The sequence below is a fragment of the Podarcis gaigeae genome (assembly GCF_964106915.1).
Source record: "Podarcis gaigeae genome assembly, chromosome: 5".
NCBI classification, from domain to species: Eukaryota; Metazoa; Chordata; class Lepidosauria; order Squamata; family Lacertidae; genus Podarcis; species Podarcis gaigeae.
In genome coordinates this window covers 61,287,039-61,307,984 of record NC_139681.1, presented here as the reverse complement: position 1 = coordinate 61,307,984, position 20,946 = coordinate 61,287,039, and the positions used below count along the sequence as shown (strand labels likewise).

The following is a 20,946-nucleotide window of genomic DNA, read 5'->3' as shown; positions in this document are numbered from 1 at the left end:
GCCTCTAGTTAGGAACAGTTTCAGGTTAAGAACAGACCTCCAAAACAAATTAAGTTCGTAACTAGAGGTACCACTGTACAGAGTATATCCAAATGACCTGCTAGAAAAGCCCGGGTTCATCTTAACTTCATCCATTTTTTAACATTCTGTATATCTGGTATACAAGGGACGCGGGTGGCGCTGTGGGTAAAAGCCTCAGCGCCTAGGGCTTGCCAATCGAAAGGTCGGTGGTTCGAATCCCCACGGCGGGGTGCGCTCCCGCTGTTCGGTCCCAGCGCCTGCCAACCTAGCAGTTCGAAAGCACCCCCGGGTGCAAGTAGATAAATAGGGACCGCTTACTGGCGGGAAGGTAAACGGCGTTTCCATGTGCTGCGCTGGCTCGCCAGATGCAGCTTTGTCATGCTGGCCACGTGACCTGGAAGTGTCTCTGGACAGCGCTGGCCCCCGGCCTCTTGAGTGAGATGGGCGCACCAACCCCAGAGTCTGTCAAGACTGGCCCGTACGGGCAGGGGTACCTTTACCTTTACCTATATCTGGTATATTAACTAGGCCAACATTTGTGGGTCTGTGGCCATTTGCAAACTGAGATGGGCACCACATGCAGAACACCAGCTTTTTTTAATTGGTGACAATAGGATGCTTCTTTCCAGCCTAATTTCAGCAAGGAGAGGGGTGGGAGCAAGGACTCTGTGGGTGCCAGGAAATCCCTCTGCAAGGCCTATGGGTACCACATTGGCAACCCCTGAATTAGGCATTCTTGGAAGAACAAGAATGAAGTAGAAGTGTAGCATAGGTAGGGCTCATATGTGGGATATGAGGGCCTTTGCCTCAGGCAGCAAAATGTGTTGAGCCAGTCCTGCATATAGCCCTTAGAAAAATGTATTAAAAATTGTGTAGATCTCTACCACAGTGTTTCCCAACCTTGTGCCTCCAGATGTTTTTGGCCTACAACTCCCATCATCCCTGACCACTGGTCTTGCTAGCTAGGGATGATGGGAGTTGTAGGCCAAAAACATCTGGAGGCACAAGGTTGGGAAACACTGCTCTACCAGATTGAGCATAAGGTACCTAGGTGCAGCATTTCTTACAAAACAAAAAGCACAGTGTAATCAAACAGACTTCAAGTACACCCACTTGTAGCAGGGAAATTGTACATGGATCTGTTTAGCAAAAAGTCTGTCATTGGGGATGAGGATTATTTTGCTAATTAGTCTTCTTTCACAGGGATGAAATTTACTGTCAGATCTGCAAGCAACTCAGTGAGAATAAAAACCAAACCAGTTATCTGAGAGGTTGGATTCTGCTGTCTCTCTGTCTTAGTTCCTTCTGTCCTTCAGACAAGTTTGTGAAGGTAGTTATTGTGCGGGGTTGTTGTTTTTTACAGTATGTTGGAATCTAGAATATCAAGAATGTACAGGATTGTGTCTGTGATAGGTGTGCATAGAGAGGGGAAACTGCCTAAGACAAAAGCCCACAGCTACTGCCCCTCACCACCACCACTACCACCACCACCTTCCACTGCCCTCACCCTCATGGTGCCTCCCACCTCCTCCTCTCCTCTCCTCTCCTCTCCTCTTTTCTCCTCTCCTCTCCTCTTTTCTCTTCTCTTCTCTTCTCTCCCCCCACTCTGTCTCCTTCCACCACTTCACCATCTTGAGATGCTGTTACCCTAAAATAACCTCATTGGCAACTCTAAGATCCTGGCATAGGTGCCAACTCCCTGGGGCTCTGGGTGCCCAAGTACCCACAAAATTCCCCATGAAGGGACCGGGCACCCACAAATTTCGGTGCCAGGGCCATGCACGTTGCATGACACCCATGGCCCCAGCCCCCAGGCACCCATGGTCACAGGGCCAAGCTGGCACTCCTAGATCCTGGTGCCATCTTGGAGCTTCTTTCCTGGCAACCACAGAAGAGGGGATGAATGAGGAGGAGGCAGTGGAGATGGTGGTTGTGGCAGTGAAGGTAGCAGTGCATAATTGTAGGGTAGGTAGAAATTCCTCCTTTCACATTAACAACCCTAGGGGGGAAAAAATGTCACTTCCCTTGAGGTCAAGGAGTATCAAAAAATATCATGTTGTTTGTGAAATGATATTCAAAACCCAGAAAGAGAAGAGGTGTAAACCATGAGTAAATATTTTCACAAGTTCTACATACCTGTATTAGATGGTTAATAAGGATTTGGGGATATTCTTTGCTTTCTAATACTGTGGTTTGCTTTATACTTCCAGTACCTACTGAATTTCATCCAGGGTGGACCAACATTATATGTCCCATACTGTGCTGAAAGACTGAAGCGCACATATATGAATGGAACACGATCTGACCCACCTAGTTGGCTGGAGCTGCAGGTAACCATCATTTTATCCTTTACTCACAGTGATTAATCTTACTGGGTTGTAACAGAAGGCAGTTAACCTCCTTAAGGGGTCTGTGCATTTTACTGCTTTCTGCACTAGTCTGTCTGTTACTCTTTAGACAAAGGCTAAAGTGATAGTTTTGATTCCTACTGATGAGGGACAGATGATACAGAAGGAACGGGACAGATTGCAAGCTAAGAAATGACCAGAGCAGTCTAATCAGCTGGAACAGCAGCACAATAGGCATCTGCAGTTGCGGAAATAGGGCAACTACTGTATTGAATTCAGGGCTTTTTAAAAGTTTTTTTCTGAGCTTTGGGGGGAAATGTGAAAGGCGGAACAATTTGAGAGGGAGACCTGTCTTGTTCATGATGTCATACAGATGCATGTTAAAAAGTGAGTGAGGAAAGTGTGACTTTATCACAGAAAGTGTCCAGTTTGGAAGCAGTGGATTCCATTGGCAGATTGTTGCAGTACTGTAGATAGTTTGTGTCTTGTCTCCCTTGCTTGTTTTTCCAGTTCTGATAGATGGCAAAAACATATAATTTTTGCAATAAAACGCGATTGCAGCACCAACCTGCCTAGTGTGGATAGGCAAAATACTGCTGAGTCTCATGCCGCCCCCCCCCCCCGCATGCTCCCCAGCCACTGAACAGCCTCGTTTGGTTGTCCCAGTACCAATTTCCATTCCTGTGGCAGGAGTGGCGAGTCTTTAAGTATTCGTTTATTCTCTTTTTGTCCTTGGAGTTTGGCCATGAGGAAGTGCATTTCTGGTGAATATGCTATCTTGCTATGTAGAATCTTAGTTTTTATTGTGAAATTCAGCACTGATATTTTGCTCTTAAAATGAATACTTGTAATTAAACCCCAACTCCACCTGCAAGAACAATGAAGGCAGTCAAGATAAGCTATTCAAGGGACAATTAAGGCAGTATATATTACTAATCCTATATCCAGGATCATGGGGAAGATTTTTAAAAAATTAATATTGGAAAGGATCTTTGCTGGCCACAAGCAAGAGCACTGCTGGATTAAGTGGTGTGCCGAACTTTCATTATTAAACACTTCCAGTTAATTGCAGAGAAGCAATGTGCCTGCAGTACTAAAGGGGTTAGTAGAAGAAGCCTGAATGTTACTACATAGGTAATTACTTTCGTCTAATAGCATCTAGAAGAGTCAGGTTTCTCCCCTTTATCTGAAAGGTGGATATTTGTGTAACGATTTGGGATTCTCATTTTAGCTGCAATATAGAGAGTGTGGAGAAAGTTGCTGTGCGACTCTGCCCCTGTGTTTCTTTGGCTTTCAGGCAACAAAGAATAAGAAGCCGATTACACTTAGTGTGACCCTGATGAATGGCAGCAGCATCACAGTCTCGGCAGATTCAGCCTCCATTGCAAAGGAAATTTGCCAGCGTGTTGCTGAGAAAACTAACCTGAAGGATACATTTGGTTTCTCTCTCTATATTGCTTTGTATGACAAGGTGAAAGAACATTGCATGTGGGGTGAAATCTGCCAAAATGCATTAGGGCGTGGGGGGCATCTACACAACTCTTTTAAATTTCAGTTATGTTTTGTGGGTGGGTGGCGGGGCGGGGAGAGAAGGCTCTTTGCCATCAGTGTAGCCCAACTCTTCACATGTGAAAATGCAATTTCCCATATTCTAAGCCTGATTGTTTGCCATCTTCCCACATACCGTATTTTTCAGCCCATAGGGTGCACCTAGTTTTTTGGGGGGGGAATTATTTTTCCCCCAGGCGCTTGGCTGGGGCGGGGGAAGCCCGAGCTTCCCCCAACCCCAGCCCCCAGAACAGGCAGCTCTCCGCAAGCCGTGGGAGAGAGCTGCGCGAAGCCCGAAGCCTGGGGGCGCTGAGCTCAGTGTGCTCCCAGGCTTCAGGGTGCAGGCAGCTCTCCCACGGCTTGCGGATAGCTTCCTGAAGCCTGCATTCGCCCCATAGGACGCACACACATTTCCCCTTCATTTTTGGAGGGGGAAAAGTGCATCCTATAGGGCGAAAAATACGGTAATTGCAGCAAGTAAGGTGTGCTTTTAGAGCTGAAGACCAGTTTGCGTTTTGGGCTTTTTAATGTGGCCAGAGTTTACACAAACACACACATATACCGACGTAGATTGAATGCGCTTGTGGTTATCCTGGCCATGTGAAAGTCATACTATGAGATCAAAATGGCCAACATCCCTATGATAAGTAGCCCATTGCATGCAGCCTGTGGATTTTGTGCTCCTGGTAGCAGATTCACATAAATAGTCACATGTGCAAATTCAGTCTGCATGGGCAAAAAGTCTACATGACATTCTTTTTAAAGAACAAGCCCATTTATATCAACCTACCGTGGATACTCAAGTAAGGAATGGCCTGTTATCTTCTAGCAATCATCTGGGTCTCAAAATACAGTTGAATAAATGTGGTGGTTTTGGTATGCATTTATACCTCATGTTTGAATATCTACAAATGTGTCTACCTACAAAGTTCTACACAAGGCTTTTTTTTTTTAGGAATAGCGTTTGTATCAAGTCCCTGCCCTGACCTCAACAATACCCTAGAAGGGCATAAAATGAAACCACCTTCCCATCCTTGCATTACCATACACTGGCCTGGGGCTGATAGGAATTGTAGGAGGGTACCAGGTTGTTGTTTTTTTATTAGATCTATATACTGCTCTTCATCAAAAAATCTCAGGATAAGAAGATGGAAACACAAATAAATAGTTAAAACAAGTGCTTTTCTTCTAGGAAAAAAACTGCTGGTACTGGCGTACTCTTGAGTATCCCCAGAAAAAAAGCACTGGTTAAAACAGAAACAACAAAACAATAGCCCCGCATCCCACAAACACATATAAAAGGCTGTAGAATGTTATTCAGCCAAAGGCCTGGTAGAAGAGGAACATTTTTGTCTAGCACCTAAAGATATATACAGTGGTACCTGGGGTTACATACACTTCAGGTTACAGACTCCACTAACCCAGAAATAGTATCTCAGGTTAAGAACTTTGCTTCAAGATGAGAACAGAAATCGTGCGGCGGCGGCACAGCAGCAGCAGGAGGCCCCATTAGCTAAAGTGGTACCTCAGGTTAAGAACAGTTTCAGGTTAAGAATGAACCTCTGGAACAAATTAAGTTCTTAACCTGAGGTACCACTGTATAATGAAGGTGCCAGGCGAACCTCCCTGGGGACAGCATTCCACAAGCCACCTCAGAAAAGGCCTGCTCTCAAGTTGCCACCTTCTGGACCTCTTGTGCAGGAGGCGCAGGAGGAAGGGTCTCAGATGGTGATTGTAGGGTCTGGGCATATGGGGAGAAGGCTGCCTTACACCATGCTGCTAATTAATTATCCTGGTGAAATATAACTTACTGTGTAATTTTCACTCACAACTTATCCCCTTACATGAGATGACTTGGGGGCATTTTCCCGAGATTATTAGACTATCCATTAAGGAAAACAACCTCATTTATCTCTGAAATGGGTGATGTTGATGTTGTTAGGCTTGGTCGCTTGGTGGCGAACGGGAACACATAATGGATGCCATTTCCCAGTGTGAACAAATGGAAAAGGAGAAGGGTGGCCACGAACGACACACTCCCTGGCGTCTGTACTTCAGGAAAGAGGTCTTCACTCCCTGGCACAACTCTAAGGAAGATCCTGTCAGCACTGAGCTCATCTATCATCAAATCATCCGTGGCATTCGATATGGAGAATACCGCTGTGAGAAGGTGGGTTTTTAATTCACTAATACATGGAGTCCAAAGGCACTTTGGGAAATGGATTGGTTTGGGTATACATAATCAGTCTTCCCAGCGGCATTTCTTTGACAAAATGGATCTTTCCTTACTGTTTCAATATTCTATTCAATGCCATTAGTGCAATTCATTCTTCTGTATATGTGTGCTATGCAAACCTCTGGATCAAACCTGCTTGGGAGAAGATGAATATCTAATTTGTCTAGTCTGGGCAATGACTGACATTAGGTTAAAGCCTCTTCTAGCAAATCACCAAACCTGATTAATTGTCATAGGAAGAGGACTTGGTGGAGATAGGAGCCAAATATTGCTACGTCCAGTTTGGAGAGTCCATCCAAAATGAGTTGGTTCAAAACATGCTCCAGGAGTGTATCCCAGCAAAGCTGCTGAAGTCTAAATCCAAGGAGAAGTGGGTGAGCCTCATCACATATGCTCACGCTAAGGTAAGAACACCCAGGGGTACATACTGGGACTAACATAACCCATAGCTTCTATCTTACATAACTTTTTATAATGCATTTGTCCTTCTGTGCTTTCTTCTGGAACAGAAAATAAGTGTCCCAGAGGAGTGTGGCAGAGGAAAAGAGGACCAATATATTTGCCCCCTATGGTTTACTAAGGAGGATTGAGTGGGGTGTCCCACTGAATGAATTTATGACAATTGAGAGGTTGCAACAAGTTGACAAATTGTGTATGGGCCTGACAGGGGTGATGGATTGCTAATGGTGCACCCTGTTTCTTTCACTTCACTGAGCATCCGCTGCTGCTGCTGCTGCTGCTGATTTCCCACTTACCTCTTCTGTTCTCCTGCAGCTTTTCTCTTTCCCTTTGCCCTTCCCCCTCTGCGTTGGTGGCAATAGCAGCTGATGTGAACAGTCTTTGAAACACTTGGGGAGAACTGACGGTCGTCTTTCAGTATTTTATCCTCGGTGGATGTTCACCAGGAAATCCCCTGTGTCGCCTATGCGTTGCAGAGCATTTGGAGGAATTCAGCAAACATGAATTCCAAACTGGACTCACTTGATCCATACCTTCCAGGCTGAAATATGGATTGGACATGGGTCCGCTTGAGAATCTACACTCGGTCCACATTCCATGATCAGGCGGTCAAGCATCCCAGAGAGCAGTGATGACATGCATGCCCATGGAAATATCCACGTTCCTGCACATCTGCAATTCCTCGTGAGAGCAGAAGTGCATTGTCAGTCCCTGTTTTCCCAAGGGAATTGCAGTCTTATTTGTATATGTGGCTGCAGCTGTTGCTAAGTCAAAAGGAGACAGCTCATATCTAGCCTTTGGCAGCTTGGAGGTATTTAAAGATAGCTCTGCCACTTCAAAGGATTTTAAAATATTTCTAAATCTGTGGGCTTGAATAGAGTTTTGAGGGTTTTTCCCATAAAAGTCTGCGTAGACACAGAAGAGAGATGGCTGTCGCTGAAGGGAAATCTGGAAGGGAGCAGACTTAGTCACCTCTCCATCTCTATGTTGCAGGCCCCTTATACCCAGGACCGACTTTCCCCTCAGAACGTGAAGGAGCAGCTGGTGGATTTTGCCCGCTTTCAGTGGCCTCTGCTCTTTTCTAGATTCTTTGAGGTCACCAAATTTTCAGGTAATGTCAACCCCTTTTGTGTGGGTGAGGGTACAGAGGGGAGGGACATCTGAGGTAAGAAAAGGTCGCCACACTACCTTTTTAAAAATTGTGTTTACAGGGCCAAGTCTGCCCAAGAACCATTTCATAGTGGCAATTAATTGGAAAGGGATCTGCTTCCTAGATGAGTCAGAAAAGAGACTTCTAGACCTGTCTTTCCCAGAAATCACTGGCATCCACACAAACAGGTAAGTCTGCTGGGACACCGTGGGCCCCAGAGAGTGTAGGTACTGCATCCTCACCGACATTCTGCACAATATTTGAAATGCATTTCATCATCGCAGGACCCTCTTGGGAAACGTTGGAATAAGTGCACATTCTGATCGTAGGAAGCTTGAGAAATAATCCCTTACTGACCATGCAAGGAAAGGTCAAGAACTGAGTGGGAGCCAGTGCTGGAAGTCTTCCATTGTCAGTGGGATTGTGAACTTGGGGTTCAAAAACAGCATGCAGGGGCTGGCACTCCACTGGGACTATTGCAGTGAGGCAGGTGACATGACAGAGTGCTCCCTCACAGCAGAGTCCCCTCTTGCAACTCTCAAGAAACCAAAGGGTGCTCAGCTCCTACCTCCTCTTCATATCGTTGGCCACATTTGATTCTTCTGTCTTCCTTTCTTGGCAATTATGCCGGGGGAGGTTTTATGCAGGAAGCTGCCTTACACTGAGCCAGATCACTGGTCCACCTAGCTCAGTACTGCCTACAGTGGCTTAGCAGTAGCTCTCCCAAGATTTCAGAGTGTTCTTTCCTAGTCCTACCAGACTCTGCCGCTGAACTATGGCCCTTCCCCAAAGTTTTAAAAAGCATCCTCTTTTTCAAGGAGCAGGTGTGGAGTTCTGTTTACTCAGAGTATGAAATCTTATATCATCTCACTATCCCTTACAGCACTGTGTTTCCTGTTCCCCCTTTGTTTGAGAATGAGCCTTGCAGGATAAGATGTCTCAGTAAGGAGACATGGAAGGGCTGAATGTACAAATTTGACCTCCCTCTAGGAGTTGCTGATTCTGTTCCAGCTTTGGAAATGATCAGGTCTCGTCCTTCCCACCCCTTGCTTTTTGATCCATGTTAAGAGACTCTACTACTTTGCCTTTGAATTAATGGATCTGAGGACATTTGAACTCTTATTCTGAAGGCTGTAGGTAGATGGTAGAGCTTTGCTTTCCTGCAGCTTCCAGAGCCATCTTCTCTTTAACAAATTACTTCTGTGTTTCACAGGGCAGTCAAGGCATTCGGACAAAGTTGCACCCTCAACACCTTGCGTGCTGAAGAGTTTGTCTTGACATCGGCCAACAGCGTTGTCATTGCTGAGCTGGTGGTCATGTTCCTGCAAGGACTGAAAGAGAGGTCACAGTATGCTGTGGCAATGCAAGAAAACAAGCAGCAAGGTAACTTAGGGTGCTTTGAGGTGGAGAAGTTTCCAAGGGTCAGGTTACACTGAATCTGTGTGTCCAATGGAGGGCTGGTTTGGGCTTCTCTCTCTGCTGATAGATGTCAGGTGCAGATTATGACTTTCCCATCAGCTGCTGGTGTGGTCCCATCCAAACTTGTGTGCATCATTTGTCCCCTCTTAGTGAAAGATGTCATTGAACTGTTTACCAAAATGAGGCAGCATTCCTGGCTTGTAAGCAGCAAATTGCCTAGCTTTACACCCAGCTCTTGATGAGGATGGACTTTTGCTATTGGAAGAACTGAGGGAAAATTTTCCTCGTCTTTCCTGCAGTCTCAAGTTCAAATGCTTCAGCTTCTCCGCCTTCTTTTAAGGAAAAACATGTTCTTGATTTATTAAACACAATTAAATACCACTTGATTCTAATAAATACTCTTAAGTGGAAAGTGTTGGGAGATCCAGTCACAAATCTCCCACATCCCCTGAGGTGGCATGAGAAATTGTCAGTGGGAAACGTGAGCAGAAACAGATAATGATGTAGCAGAAGAATGGAACAAAAACTAGATGGGTCACTGAGGTAAAAACAAGATTGGGAAAGAAGGGAAACTGTACACACCACACATTTAAAGCACACACCAAATTGTAGCTTTGTGTGGCTTAAACTACAGTCTAGAGGATTCTTTGGAGCAGGATGTGTCTGCTTTAAGTGTATGGTATGTACACAGCCTTATGAGCACAAAACACAATTTGACATTCCTTATTTATTTATTGTTAAATTTATATACCACCCTTCACCCGAAGATCTCAGGCAGTTCACAAGATAAACAAATGTGATTTGCTGTTCATTTCATGGCAAGTTATTCTCATGGCCGACTTGTTACATGCTTGATACAAACCAGAGGCACCAGCTTCTGATGGAGAATGTGGGAGCCAACATCAAAGTAGCTGGGGGAAGAGATGAACATGTCGGCAGCATGTCTTCCATGGCCAGCAGCTCCTTCCCCTCTGGCAGGAGGAGGAGAAGGAGGAGCCGGCTATTGAAGCTGCATAGTGCTCAGCTCCACACTTGGCCTCCTCCACAGAGGGCAGGTCTGTCCCCCTCCAAAAAATATCACAGGGGGACCAAAAGGGCTCAGCTTCTAGGAAGTGGCCCCCCTGATACAAACTCGGATATCAATATTTGCACAAAATGGGCTGCATAACTGATCCTTAAAGGTCTTGTGAGAAAGTCTGAGGACTCATGGTTTGGTCTGACTCTGAAAACACTTTTCCACCCCACCACACCCCTGATTTTCTCTCTGATGTGCAATGGCTGGACAGCATTACTGCAGTTCTCTCTTTTTTTGCTTCCCAGATGACTCCACAATTCTGGCCTTTAAGAAAGGGGATTTGCTGATTTTAGCCAAGGACAGAGGACTAGAAAAAAGCCAAGGCAGAATGCATGCCCATGGCAGAAGACTGGAAGGAAGCCAAGGCTGGATCTATGCTCAGAATGAGCGAACTGGTAAATCTGGGCTTGTGTCACAAGATGCAATCTACGTCATCCCCACCGTTACGAAACCTTCTAGTCAATTACTGGTAAGGATAACCAAGATAAATGGCTTCCATCCCATCTCTGCTCACATCATCATCATATTTTTAAAGCACATATTCCCCTTCCAAAAAGAGTCCTGGGAACTTTAGGTTGCTAAGGGTGCTGGGAATTGTAGTTCTGTGACTGGTAAACTACAGTTCCCAGGATTCTTCAGGGCAGCCATGTGCATTAAATGTATGGCCTGGATATGACCTCTATTAAGGTAACATGCTGAAACCCACAAAAAAATCTGTAGAGTGTGTTTCAGAGGAATGGAAGAAAATAGCAGTACTGAACAAGGGCTTGCTGGAGCCTTGGGGAAATTGTCAAAGCTAACTCTGATCCTGTTTTAGAGCTTGAGTAGAAATCAGGCTTCCTCTTGAATTCCTAAATCTTTAGCAGAGCATGCTCAGAATTTTCACATGCTTATTAAAGCTAAAACAGAGACGAGAACATTGGAAGTTATTCCCTCATAAAGGGTAACTTTTGATCTGTTGTGGACTGTAATTATTATTGAAGTACTTTAAATTGCATTTTTAACATCGTTCTCTGTTTTGAGTACAGTATTTGTTTCAATTAGCAGTTTCATGCGAGTATCAAGTACATCGAAGCAGCAACAGTAGTTCCAGTTATACATTGACTTGATTTCTGGATTTGACATTGTGCTCTCTTGGGGCCTCTTCTAATGCAATGCTTGTCCCTGTGGGAATTCTTTTGGAACTATTCCCCTCATTAAGGGAAATGTTGGCAGGCCTGGTAGTCCTTCCTTGCTCTGAAGAAGTGTCTGTAAGCAGACCTGGCAGGAAATGAGTATCCTGCCCACAAATCTTTCCTGAAGCATCAGCACGGGTGGTCGGTGTCTGACATCTTGGCAAGGAGCCTGTAGCCTTCAAGGGGCTGTGTCTTTTCAGAGCTTGCTGATGATGTCGCCTGAACAACGGAGGTTGGCGTCACTGAATTCTCGCACAGAGGAGCATGAGGAAGAAGAAGCAAAAGTGAAGCCATATACTCTGGAAGAATTCTCCTACGAGCACTTCAGGTATATCTATTCCTGTGCCTTGCAGCTTCCTATTCAGTTTCTCCCAGAGCCTCTTGCTTCCTGAAAGTCATGCTGCTTTTTCAACCAACAGTTGCACGTTATTGCTCTTAAACCCGTTTTAGTTATTGCATTCCACTCCATCTTCCATGTGATGGAAATGACTCTTGTGGTGACTCCTCTTGCTGTTCCTTATCTGCAGTGAAGCAGAGGACACAGTGAAGGTCGACCACTCCTCTGCTGATACTGTTCCAGCCAAGATTTTCCCCATATTCAAATGCAAATCAGAGTTGGCTCCAATCTTCATTTGGCAACATAGAAAAAAGGGGCCTAATCTTCAGAAGTGTAAGAGAAACAGTGGAAACCTCCTCCCCTTGGGTCTAGTTAGCTCCTGCAAGGGTCATAATTTGGCCTGTGAGGCTGTTTCTCTATGCCCCCCTTAAGCCATATGTGTCATCTGGTGTGTCTGCATAGGAACATTCATGAGCTCAACATGCACTCCCAACTGTTCCAAGGCAAGCAGAGGTCACTCTTAATACTCTTCAGTTGATTGGTGCCAATAGGAAGCGCTGCTGGGATCAACTGCACTAGGGAGATGCCTATCAGGAACTCCCTTGTTCAGCAGATGGTGCTGTCAAGAGTGTGGGGGGGGCACCTGCCCACTGGCCAGGTCCAGTCCCCCACCTCTGTGCTAGAGGATGACCTGTTCAGTACTGGTAAATGTTAGCAGGTGCAGGGAATTTTAGGTTGGCTCCATGCCAGGCAGGGTACAGCCATAATCCTAGCTTTTTCGCAGGTGTATTACCCCTGCTTACTGGGAGGGGGAGAAGCAAAATTGTGGTGCAAGTGCATTGCTTTGAACCTGCCAGCAATTGAGTGGCTGCATTCTGCACAAGCTGCAATTTCCAAACAGTCTTAAAAGGCAGCCCTATGTACTGCACTGCAGCAATCCAAGCTTGAGGTTACCAGAGCAAAGAATACTGCAGCCAGGTTATACCTGTCCAGATAGATTTTCTCTGTTACATTTTTTATCCTATCCCAAGCAAATGTTAAGTCCAAATGGCAGTGCTTTGAGAAAATGTTCTTTTGTTTTCCCAGAGTTCCTGAAAAGGAGTCCATCAGCAAGGCAGTCTTACACAAGTCCCGTGGGCGGAGTCACCTATGGGCTCACTCTAGGGAACCCCTAAAACAGCCTTTGCTGAAGAAGGTGTGCGCCAACTCTGACCTCTGGGACTTTGCTTGCCAGTCCTTCATTGATATCCTTTATGCTGGTGATAGGGTTGCATACCACCCCAATTTCCAAGTGGTGCCATATTCCAGGGTTCATGTTTCCTTTGGAAATGAGGCACAGCAGAGACTGTGGTGTCCTTATGATAAATGGTTCATACTATATACAATCTGAGCCTATGATGGAGGGGTTCATAGCATTCACACCCCCAAAAGAGAAGTCACAGAAGGCAGTGCTAATTGGTAAGGTGACCTGTTAATTGCTTTTGCTAGGCAGCACAGCCTAATTGTCACCGGAGGGCTCAGTCACTAGGAGTTCTCTGAAAAAGGACAGGTGCTTGAAATTGCACATCACCTCTGCAAACTTTTCCTTACCTCTTTGCTCACCTATCATGAGATACATGGGAGACTACCCCTCAAAGCAGGAGAGGTCCCCTGCGGAGCTCACTGACCAGATATTTGTAGTGGCAATTCAAGAGGAAGTTCTGCGCGATGAGATCTACTGTCAGATCATGAAGCAGCTGACAGAGAACACCAACAGGTACCAAGGGCCAGACCTTTCCAACCATCTCTTACAGGACAGTTCCTTTTTATATCAATGTACCGTATTTCTTGGTCATTGTCAGAAAAGGAACTTACTGAGCTTTTAGCACTTCAGAGGTATCTGGCTTCCAGAATCTCCAAATCCAGCAGTGGAAGCCATTTCCACCCCTATGGTAACAATGGAGGGGGTGGGTCACAAAGAAGCCAGCTTGGATGCATAGTTTCCTAAGTCTCAAGAGCTGTTGGCTTAAGTAAATAAAATATATTAATGTTTCTAAGTAATTATTATTATTTCCCTCAAAACTACAGGTACAGCCTGAACAGTGGTTGGCAATTACTCTGGCTCTGCACAGGCCTTTTCCCTCCTAGTAAATCCCTGCTGAGTCACGCTCAGAAATTTATGGAGACTCGTCTGAAGGAGAACCTGGCTGTGGACTGCAGGCGTAGGATGCAAAGGGTGATGAGGTACAGAGGCTTTATCAATCCTTTGAGAAGGTTTTGTGTCCTCTGTCCCTAAGGTAACAGCAGAGTCCCACCTTGTACAAGGTGGCAGGAAATGTAAAACATATACAGTAAAGCATATGCAACATGTAACCTAATGTACAAAAGAAGTTGAAAGGGCCTAACCTTCCTTCCATGCCAGGAGAGATTGATAGCATGACAGATGTGGGCATAATGCAGGTGTGCTCAAGACATACACACATTTCTCTTTTCTGCAGAACTCACAGGCAGCTCCCTCTGAATAGCAGGTGATGCCGGAGGCCTCTTGCTTTAGTGGGGTTCGTTTTAGATTCAAAATAATTACATTTAAGGAATGAGAGCCCTGTGGTTTCTATGACGGTTTGGTTCCTCAGCTGAAGCCTCATCACACATCCTATATTTGAAGCAACAGGTGCCTCAGAGCCCTGTGCCTGTCTTAGGGTGCAGTCCTTAGTAGGAGGAAGAACTTGGGGTAAGAGAGGAGCCATCTATGAGCACAAAAATTCATGTCAGGGTAGCTGTTACTCTTCCATCAGAAGACTCTGTTTCCTGCTCTCTTAATAGCTGTTTATGGCTTAACTTGAGGCATGGCCCTGGCTCAGTAGCAGAGCTCTTGTTTTGCATGCAAAGGTCTCCAGATTCTCCAGCATCTCCAGGTAGAGCTGGGGAAAATTCTCTGCCTGAAACCTTGGAGAGCCGTTGCCAGTCAGTGTAGACAGGATTGAACAAGGTGGACCAATTTTCGGACTTGGCATAAGGCTGAGTTGCAATAGACGGATGGCAGCTGCACATGAGCAAATGCCCACCTCTGAGATTTCTACCTGCATTGCTATTTTCCAGGAGTGGCTGTCGGAAGTGGGCCCCACACAGCGTGGAAGTGGAAGCGATCCAGAAGAATATCACAAAGATTTCCCACAAGGTTTACTTTCCAAATGATACAGAGCAGGTGAGGCCAACTCTGCGATCTACCCGTATCTGTTAAATATATTGGAAGGTTGTTCTTTGTATTGTACAGTTAAAGGTAAAGGTAAAGGGGCCCCTGACCATTAGGTAAAGTCGTGACTGACTCTGGGGTTGCGGCGCTCATCTTGCTTTATTGGCCAAGGGAGCCGGTGTACAGCTTCTGGGTCATGTGGCCAGTATGACTAAGCCACTTCTGGCAAACCAGAGCAGTGCACGGAAACACCGTTTACCTTCCTGCCAGTGCGGTACCTAGTTATCTACTTGCACTTTGATGTGCTTTCAAACTGCTAGGTGGGCAGGAGCAGGGACCGAGCAACGGGAGCTCACCCTGTCACGGGGATTCGAACCACCAACCTTCTGATCGGCAAGTCCTAGGCTCTGTGGTTTAACCCACAGCGCCACCCGCGTCCCATATTGTACAGTTACATACAATCTAATAGACTTGATACTGCAGAAAAAGGGGACATGGAAGGGGGGGGGGAATGAATACAGTAAGCCAGCACCTTGCATGGGGGTTACATTTTGGGGAATCACACCTAAAGCCAAAATCGCATTATCATCAAAACCCATTTGGGTCAATGGTGGGAGGGTTGCCAAGGTTATTTTTCCTGGAACCCGGCCACTTTTTCACCCTTGTCAGGTGCATAAAGCTGAATATGCACAAGCTAAATGAGTATAGGATGTGGGCTTACTGTCCGTATTAGCAAATTCAGGTACCATTCCTTAATAATGTTTCATAACTGGCATGGCCACTCATTCAGGCATCTGTCTGAACACATGGGCTGCTCACTGGCGGAGGAAGAGAAGTGCAGGGTGAGCGCATCGCCCTTGGCAGCACGATCCTGGTGGGGTGTCATCACAGCTGCCCCCCCCGCCTGCGCTGAGCGCCATGCCCCCACAGGTGGCGTGCCACGCCCCCAGGATGCACACCAGCCCTGCCCCCGCCTGCTCTCCCCCCCCCCCGGTGCCGGAGCATGAAGCTCCGCCACTGGGGCGGCTTATATTAATATATATGTTTAAATCAGGATTGATGGGTTATTTTTAATGTGAGCTGTCTATGTTGCTTTTCTTTTTCTTATATTTGCAAGATTTAAAAATATGTATTTAAACAAAATGCTATGGACACAAAAGGAGACAATAAACGCTAATAACAATAATGTCAGGATTGTTGACAACAGTGGCTAACCAGATGCCCTTGAGAAGATCTCAGAAACTGGGTTGCAGTGACAGCCAGTTCCTCACGTTTGCCTTCAGCATCCAGTGGACATAGAGAGAGGTGCTGCCTCTCAGCATGGACCTGCATGTTTTCCTTCACTGGGTTCTAGTGCAGCTTGGAGCCAAGGAGGCAGATTCCCACTCTTAGCGGTTTGTGTGCATCATGCAAGTTGCCCTCTGTTCCCTTTCCTTCCAGTCTACTCACTTTGGTCCCTCCACTGTTATGTTCCAGGCATTTGTGGTAGGGACAAACACAAAAGTACGGACTCTGTGTGAGACTATTGCCAGCCAGATGGAACTGAGTTCCTGGGAAGGATTCAGCCTCTTTGTCAAGACTGCAGACAAGGTAATTGGCAGAAAGGGCAGCCATATAAAGCGAGTGTCTTTGATGGGCCCTTTTGGTCACATATCCACTGTGAGCTCTATGTGCTAATAATGCATGCTTCAACTTGTTTTTCTAGGTTAAAGAATAATGCTTTTTTTGCTTAATTTCTTTCCTTCATACGGGAAGCCTGCAACTTATGCAGGGTTTACATTCCAGGAATCGCACCTAAAGCCAAAATTGTGTATACTCAAAAACACATTCAGTGGCAGGTGGGATTGCCAAAGTCATTTCCCCCAGAACCCTGCCCTTTCAGGAGTGGACTTTGGCAAACCTGCATTATGGCACACTTTGCAAGGCCAAAATTTGGCACCCCCAAATGGATCTTCTCAATTTTGCACACCCTTGGCTTGGCGCCTTGTGCATTGGAACCACCCTCATTGCCCTAAATCTGATGCTGCCCCTTTCCACCCCCTTTTTATTTATCACACAAAGCTGAATGCACACAAGTTAAATGTTTGTAAGTTGCGGGGTTACTGTACCTGTTTAATAAGACCCATGGTGTAACACATGCCAGCATCATTTGTGTTTAATTCCATAAGCTACTGCAGTTACTGCAACGGGAACTATGGGGATTGAACTGATTCTTGGTGCAAACTCCCCTATCATTCATCGTTTCTTTTTTAGGTGATCAGCCAGAATGAAGCAGATTACTTCTTTGACTCTTTGAGACAGGTGACTGATTGGACGCGGAAGAACAGGCCGAGCAGAGAGGGTATGGAAATGGGTGGATGGCTTCTTGGGTGTTTGTTTACCAGGGACAGCTCTGGTATTAGGAAACAGGAAGAGTTCAGGAAGCAACCCATTTTATTGCCATAATTAATCAGTTCTCTCTTTGTTATCATTGCTCTCTGGTGTGTGTTCTGTGTCTACACCTGGTGGCATGAATTAGCTGGCTCAGCTTGACAAAAAGGCTCATTTAAAAATAGTGGAATGAGTCCAGACACTAAATAACTGAATAATTTTCATTTGCCACATTAGTTGGTGGATCTGGCAACTGCTTGTTCCACTTTGAAATTTCTTCATTGCCAGATAAGAGATCATAAGCCCCCACATCCTCAAAGGAGACAGCACAATTCCATTTCCTGAACAAACCTAAAACTCTTAGTGTGTTTGCCGACAACCTTGAGCATTGCTATTCAGTTTAAATCTTTCAGGTAAAGCAGGACTTGCTCAATGTATTATTGTATCCCTCAGATGCTTATCCATCCTCTTTTTAAAAACGTTTGAGGATCACAATTCTACAACTTCCCTAAGCACATTGGGTGGAATTTGGCATTGTGCTCTTCCTATCATTCCATCTGCAGCTTGCAGAATGGGATGATCTCCTTCCTCTATGTGCTGCTCTGGGGGTTCTCCTGATGGAACACACTCCTGAGCTAACTTTAGGGGGTGCAGGGGAGAATGAGGGGGAGCCCTGTTGCACATGTGGAAGTCCCTGCACAGAGCTTCCACTGATGGTGCTAATTAGGTGACTCCCACCCACTGTTCCGTTACTAAAAAGGGGGTAAAAATATTCCTTAAAAGGGCTGAGCTGAATTTTCATGCAGTTAGTTTTTCGCAGAGAAAGGTGCAAGTTTTCTCTGAAAATGCAGCATTCTCCAAAGCGAGTGGATTCACCTTTTCCTTAAAAATTGAGGCCCCTGTTCCTATCTCTTGACAAAATACTTGTCAAGAAAGGAGAAGGATCCCATGGCTCGCAATGCAGCAAATTGCCTTCCTTCAAGTAGCAGGAGTTGCCTCTTTGAGGAAGGCCCCATCCACAGCAATATGCAGATCCCAATACCACCCCTAGCACTTGCCAAGGGAGAGGAAGACTGTGCTGCACACAGCGACCTCTTTTAAAGTGGCAGTTGTCACTGTGAAGGATGGAAACATTTTGCCCCCAGTTCACAGACTGATAAAAGGAGGGGGGGATTTTTGTGGGAACAAACTGTTCTGGAAAAGTACACTCCATTTCAGCTAAATCTTGTTGCTCATCAGCATAATCCTACTGTACCTTCATTTATACTGACAGCTTCTTATCTGAAGCAGGAGAAGAAAATGCTCTCCTTTTTTAAAAGCCCATTATTTTCACAATTTCTCCTTAGTCTTTCACTTAAGGCTAAATTTTGAGTCCCTGTTGTCTTCGTTTGTTGTATATGCCAACTTCTAAATTTGCTTATATGCCAACTTCTAAATTTGGATTCAGTTTCATTGTTGGGTGGGCTAGGGACCATATTTTTGGCACCTGGCTTTCTTGAGAGTAATGTGAAGCAAAAAAACATACTTATGCATAATCAGGCTATATAAATGAGTGTTACGAGATTTCTTCCCCATTTAAATGTAAATAACACTGTTTTCCTAGTGGCTCCCACCACTGTGAATTACCAGGTGTATTTCATGAGAAAGTTATGGTTGAATGTGACTCCTGGGAAGGACTTGAAGGCTGACTGCATCTTTCATTATCATCAGGTAATTAACAGGGTTGATATTTATAGCATGCCACTGACAGTAACAATAACAATAATGATGAGAGGTCTACAAATCATGGCCAGTTTTGATAGTAAAGTCCTAGTTTCTACTAGCCAACTGTGAAGTCCTGTCCCACCACAACACACAAGCGGCAGAGGCCCTGCAGGCAGCATGCCTATGGGTGCCCCACCTGCCCCACCACCGCCATCAGCAGAATCATATCCATTTGGGGAGAGCTTGCAGAGCACTCAAAATTTCTGGGGGGAGGGAGAGTTCACCCAAAATCAATCCAATCTTTCCCCAAATCAGCACTGATGGTGGTGATGGTTCTCTACCAGCGGCAGATGCAGCAGGGCAAAGCAGCAACTTCAGGGGCTGCAGGTAGAAGGAATCAAGCTCTATGGGTGGTATTCAACTAAGTTTTATTCAGAGTAGACCCATTGAAATGAAGACCTATTTTAGTAATGATCATTAATTTCCAGTTTCTAGTTGAATTCCACCCCAATGTATGTTTGATCTGGTTTCTCTGCTTGCTTAATTGATTAGCATAGATAAGATGCCTAAGGAAGAATTCTCCTAAAGATGCTTCCTTTGTCTCTCCACCTTTTGAAATTGAGCTTAACTGTCCCAAACAATAGTAAAACTTCAAAGGTTCTTTATCACTTCATTAACTTTCCAGAGCAGGGAGGGCTGCACAATTACCTTGGCAAGTGGTTTTGTTGAAGGCTAATCATCATACTAAAAGGTAAATGAACTGATGGGTTACTTGGTTTGAAGGAGGTAGATCTTTTGGAATACACAGGTGAGATAAATCTTGGAGATATCTGGGATTCTCCTGTAATCATTTCCCTCTTGTTGCTGGATAGGAATGGCTGCAAGTCCAATGCCCAGAGCAGATAGAATGTACTAAGGACTGTCCTTGCTGAACCCACTGTGGTTTCTCTGAGTCATACAGATTTGTGGAGAATTGATATGAGATGAAGATTCACACAATTTGTGGACAGTGGTTATTTACAATTCCTGGAAAATGTCTCATCATCAAACCAGTAAATGTTATAAAGCACTGAGTGTGGTCTCTTGGGCACAGGTTTAAAATTTAGATGTTTTAATGCTTTCCCTCAATCTAAGTTCCTTGCTTTAATTTTACAGGGACAAATACAGTGCCTACCCTGAAACCAAAAGCAAAGCACAATCACTCATTCTCTCTCACGCACGCGCGCGCACACACACATTGCAGAGAGTAGGATTAACAGATCAATGTGTCTTCAATTGTATCTTTCAGGAGCAACCAAAGTATCTACGCGGATATCACAAGTGCTCAAAAGAGGATGCCATCCAATTAGCTGGGCTGATTTTCAAGGTTAACTATAACAATGATCGAATGCAATTTGCAGCAATTCCCAAAATATTGAAGGAACTAGTGCCTGAGAACATGATCCGAACAGCATCTCCAGAGGAGTGGAAACGGGTAAGAAGAATCATTTGATTGTTGCTTCTTGAACAGTGGGCTGGGGCTCATCAGTGGGCCTGCCCTCTGCCTCCATTTGCCACTGACTGTGTTCCTGCACTGCCATTTTGTTTCTGGTGGCCTCAATAACTTTTTCAAGTAGGCCCTGAGGGTTGAAGGTTTGAGAACTCTAGAGTGTCATAAATTTATATTTGTCCTGGCTTTTGTTTGGGTTGGGACCACTCTGCGGCTACTGATCATGCCTCAATGGTACTCCCTCCCAGTTTATGAGCAAATAAAACCAATGTTGCTGTCCACAAACCTTCCCACTGATGGCAGTCCTTTCAGAGACCCTCTGAAGTCACCACAATTGCTAAAACTCTTTTAAAATGGCAGGCATCATGATGTACTTACTTTATTTAGATTTTTAACTCACTCAAACCTGAAGACCCAAAGGATGGGTGTTTTCTATCATTCTA

General features: G+C 45.3%; 1 protein-coding gene across 6 annotated transcripts in view; it reads left to right on the top strand.

Annotated features, from left to right (window-relative positions):
• The window catches only part of MYO7B (myosin VIIB), a 59,214-nt gene that overhangs the window by 33,747 nt on the left and 4,521 nt on the right, over positions 1-20,946 (top strand). For 3 of the 6 annotated variants that reach the window (XM_083741676.1, XM_083741677.1, XM_083741673.1), the window contains 18 exons: positions 1,225-1,351; positions 2,232-2,351; positions 3,667-3,840; positions 5,860-6,087; positions 6,390-6,557; positions 7,606-7,723; positions 7,824-7,950; positions 8,976-9,145; positions 10,502-10,725; positions 11,632-11,759; positions 12,855-13,012; positions 13,371-13,524; positions 13,836-13,991; positions 14,847-14,952; positions 16,417-16,530; positions 17,194-17,281; positions 18,914-19,020; positions 20,303-20,488. In XM_083741676.1, coding sequence (XP_083597802.1) covers positions 1,225-1,351; positions 2,232-2,351; positions 3,667-3,840; positions 5,860-6,087; positions 6,390-6,557; positions 7,606-7,723; positions 7,824-7,950; positions 8,976-9,145; positions 10,502-10,725; positions 11,632-11,759; positions 12,855-13,012; positions 13,371-13,524; positions 13,836-13,991; positions 14,847-14,952; positions 16,417-16,530; positions 17,194-17,281; positions 18,914-19,020; positions 20,303-20,488 — 2,653 coding nt within the window. Of the gene's footprint in view, positions 1-1,224; positions 1,352-2,231; positions 2,352-3,666; positions 3,841-5,859; positions 6,092-6,389; positions 6,558-7,605; positions 7,724-7,823; positions 7,951-8,975; positions 9,146-10,501; positions 10,726-11,631; positions 11,760-12,854; positions 13,013-13,370; positions 13,525-13,835; positions 13,992-14,846; positions 14,953-16,416; positions 16,531-17,193; positions 17,282-18,913; positions 19,021-20,302; positions 20,489-20,946 lie in introns of all 6 variants that reach the window. The other 3 variants (XM_083741675.1, XM_083741674.1, XM_083741672.1) reach the window with 1 other exon arrangement.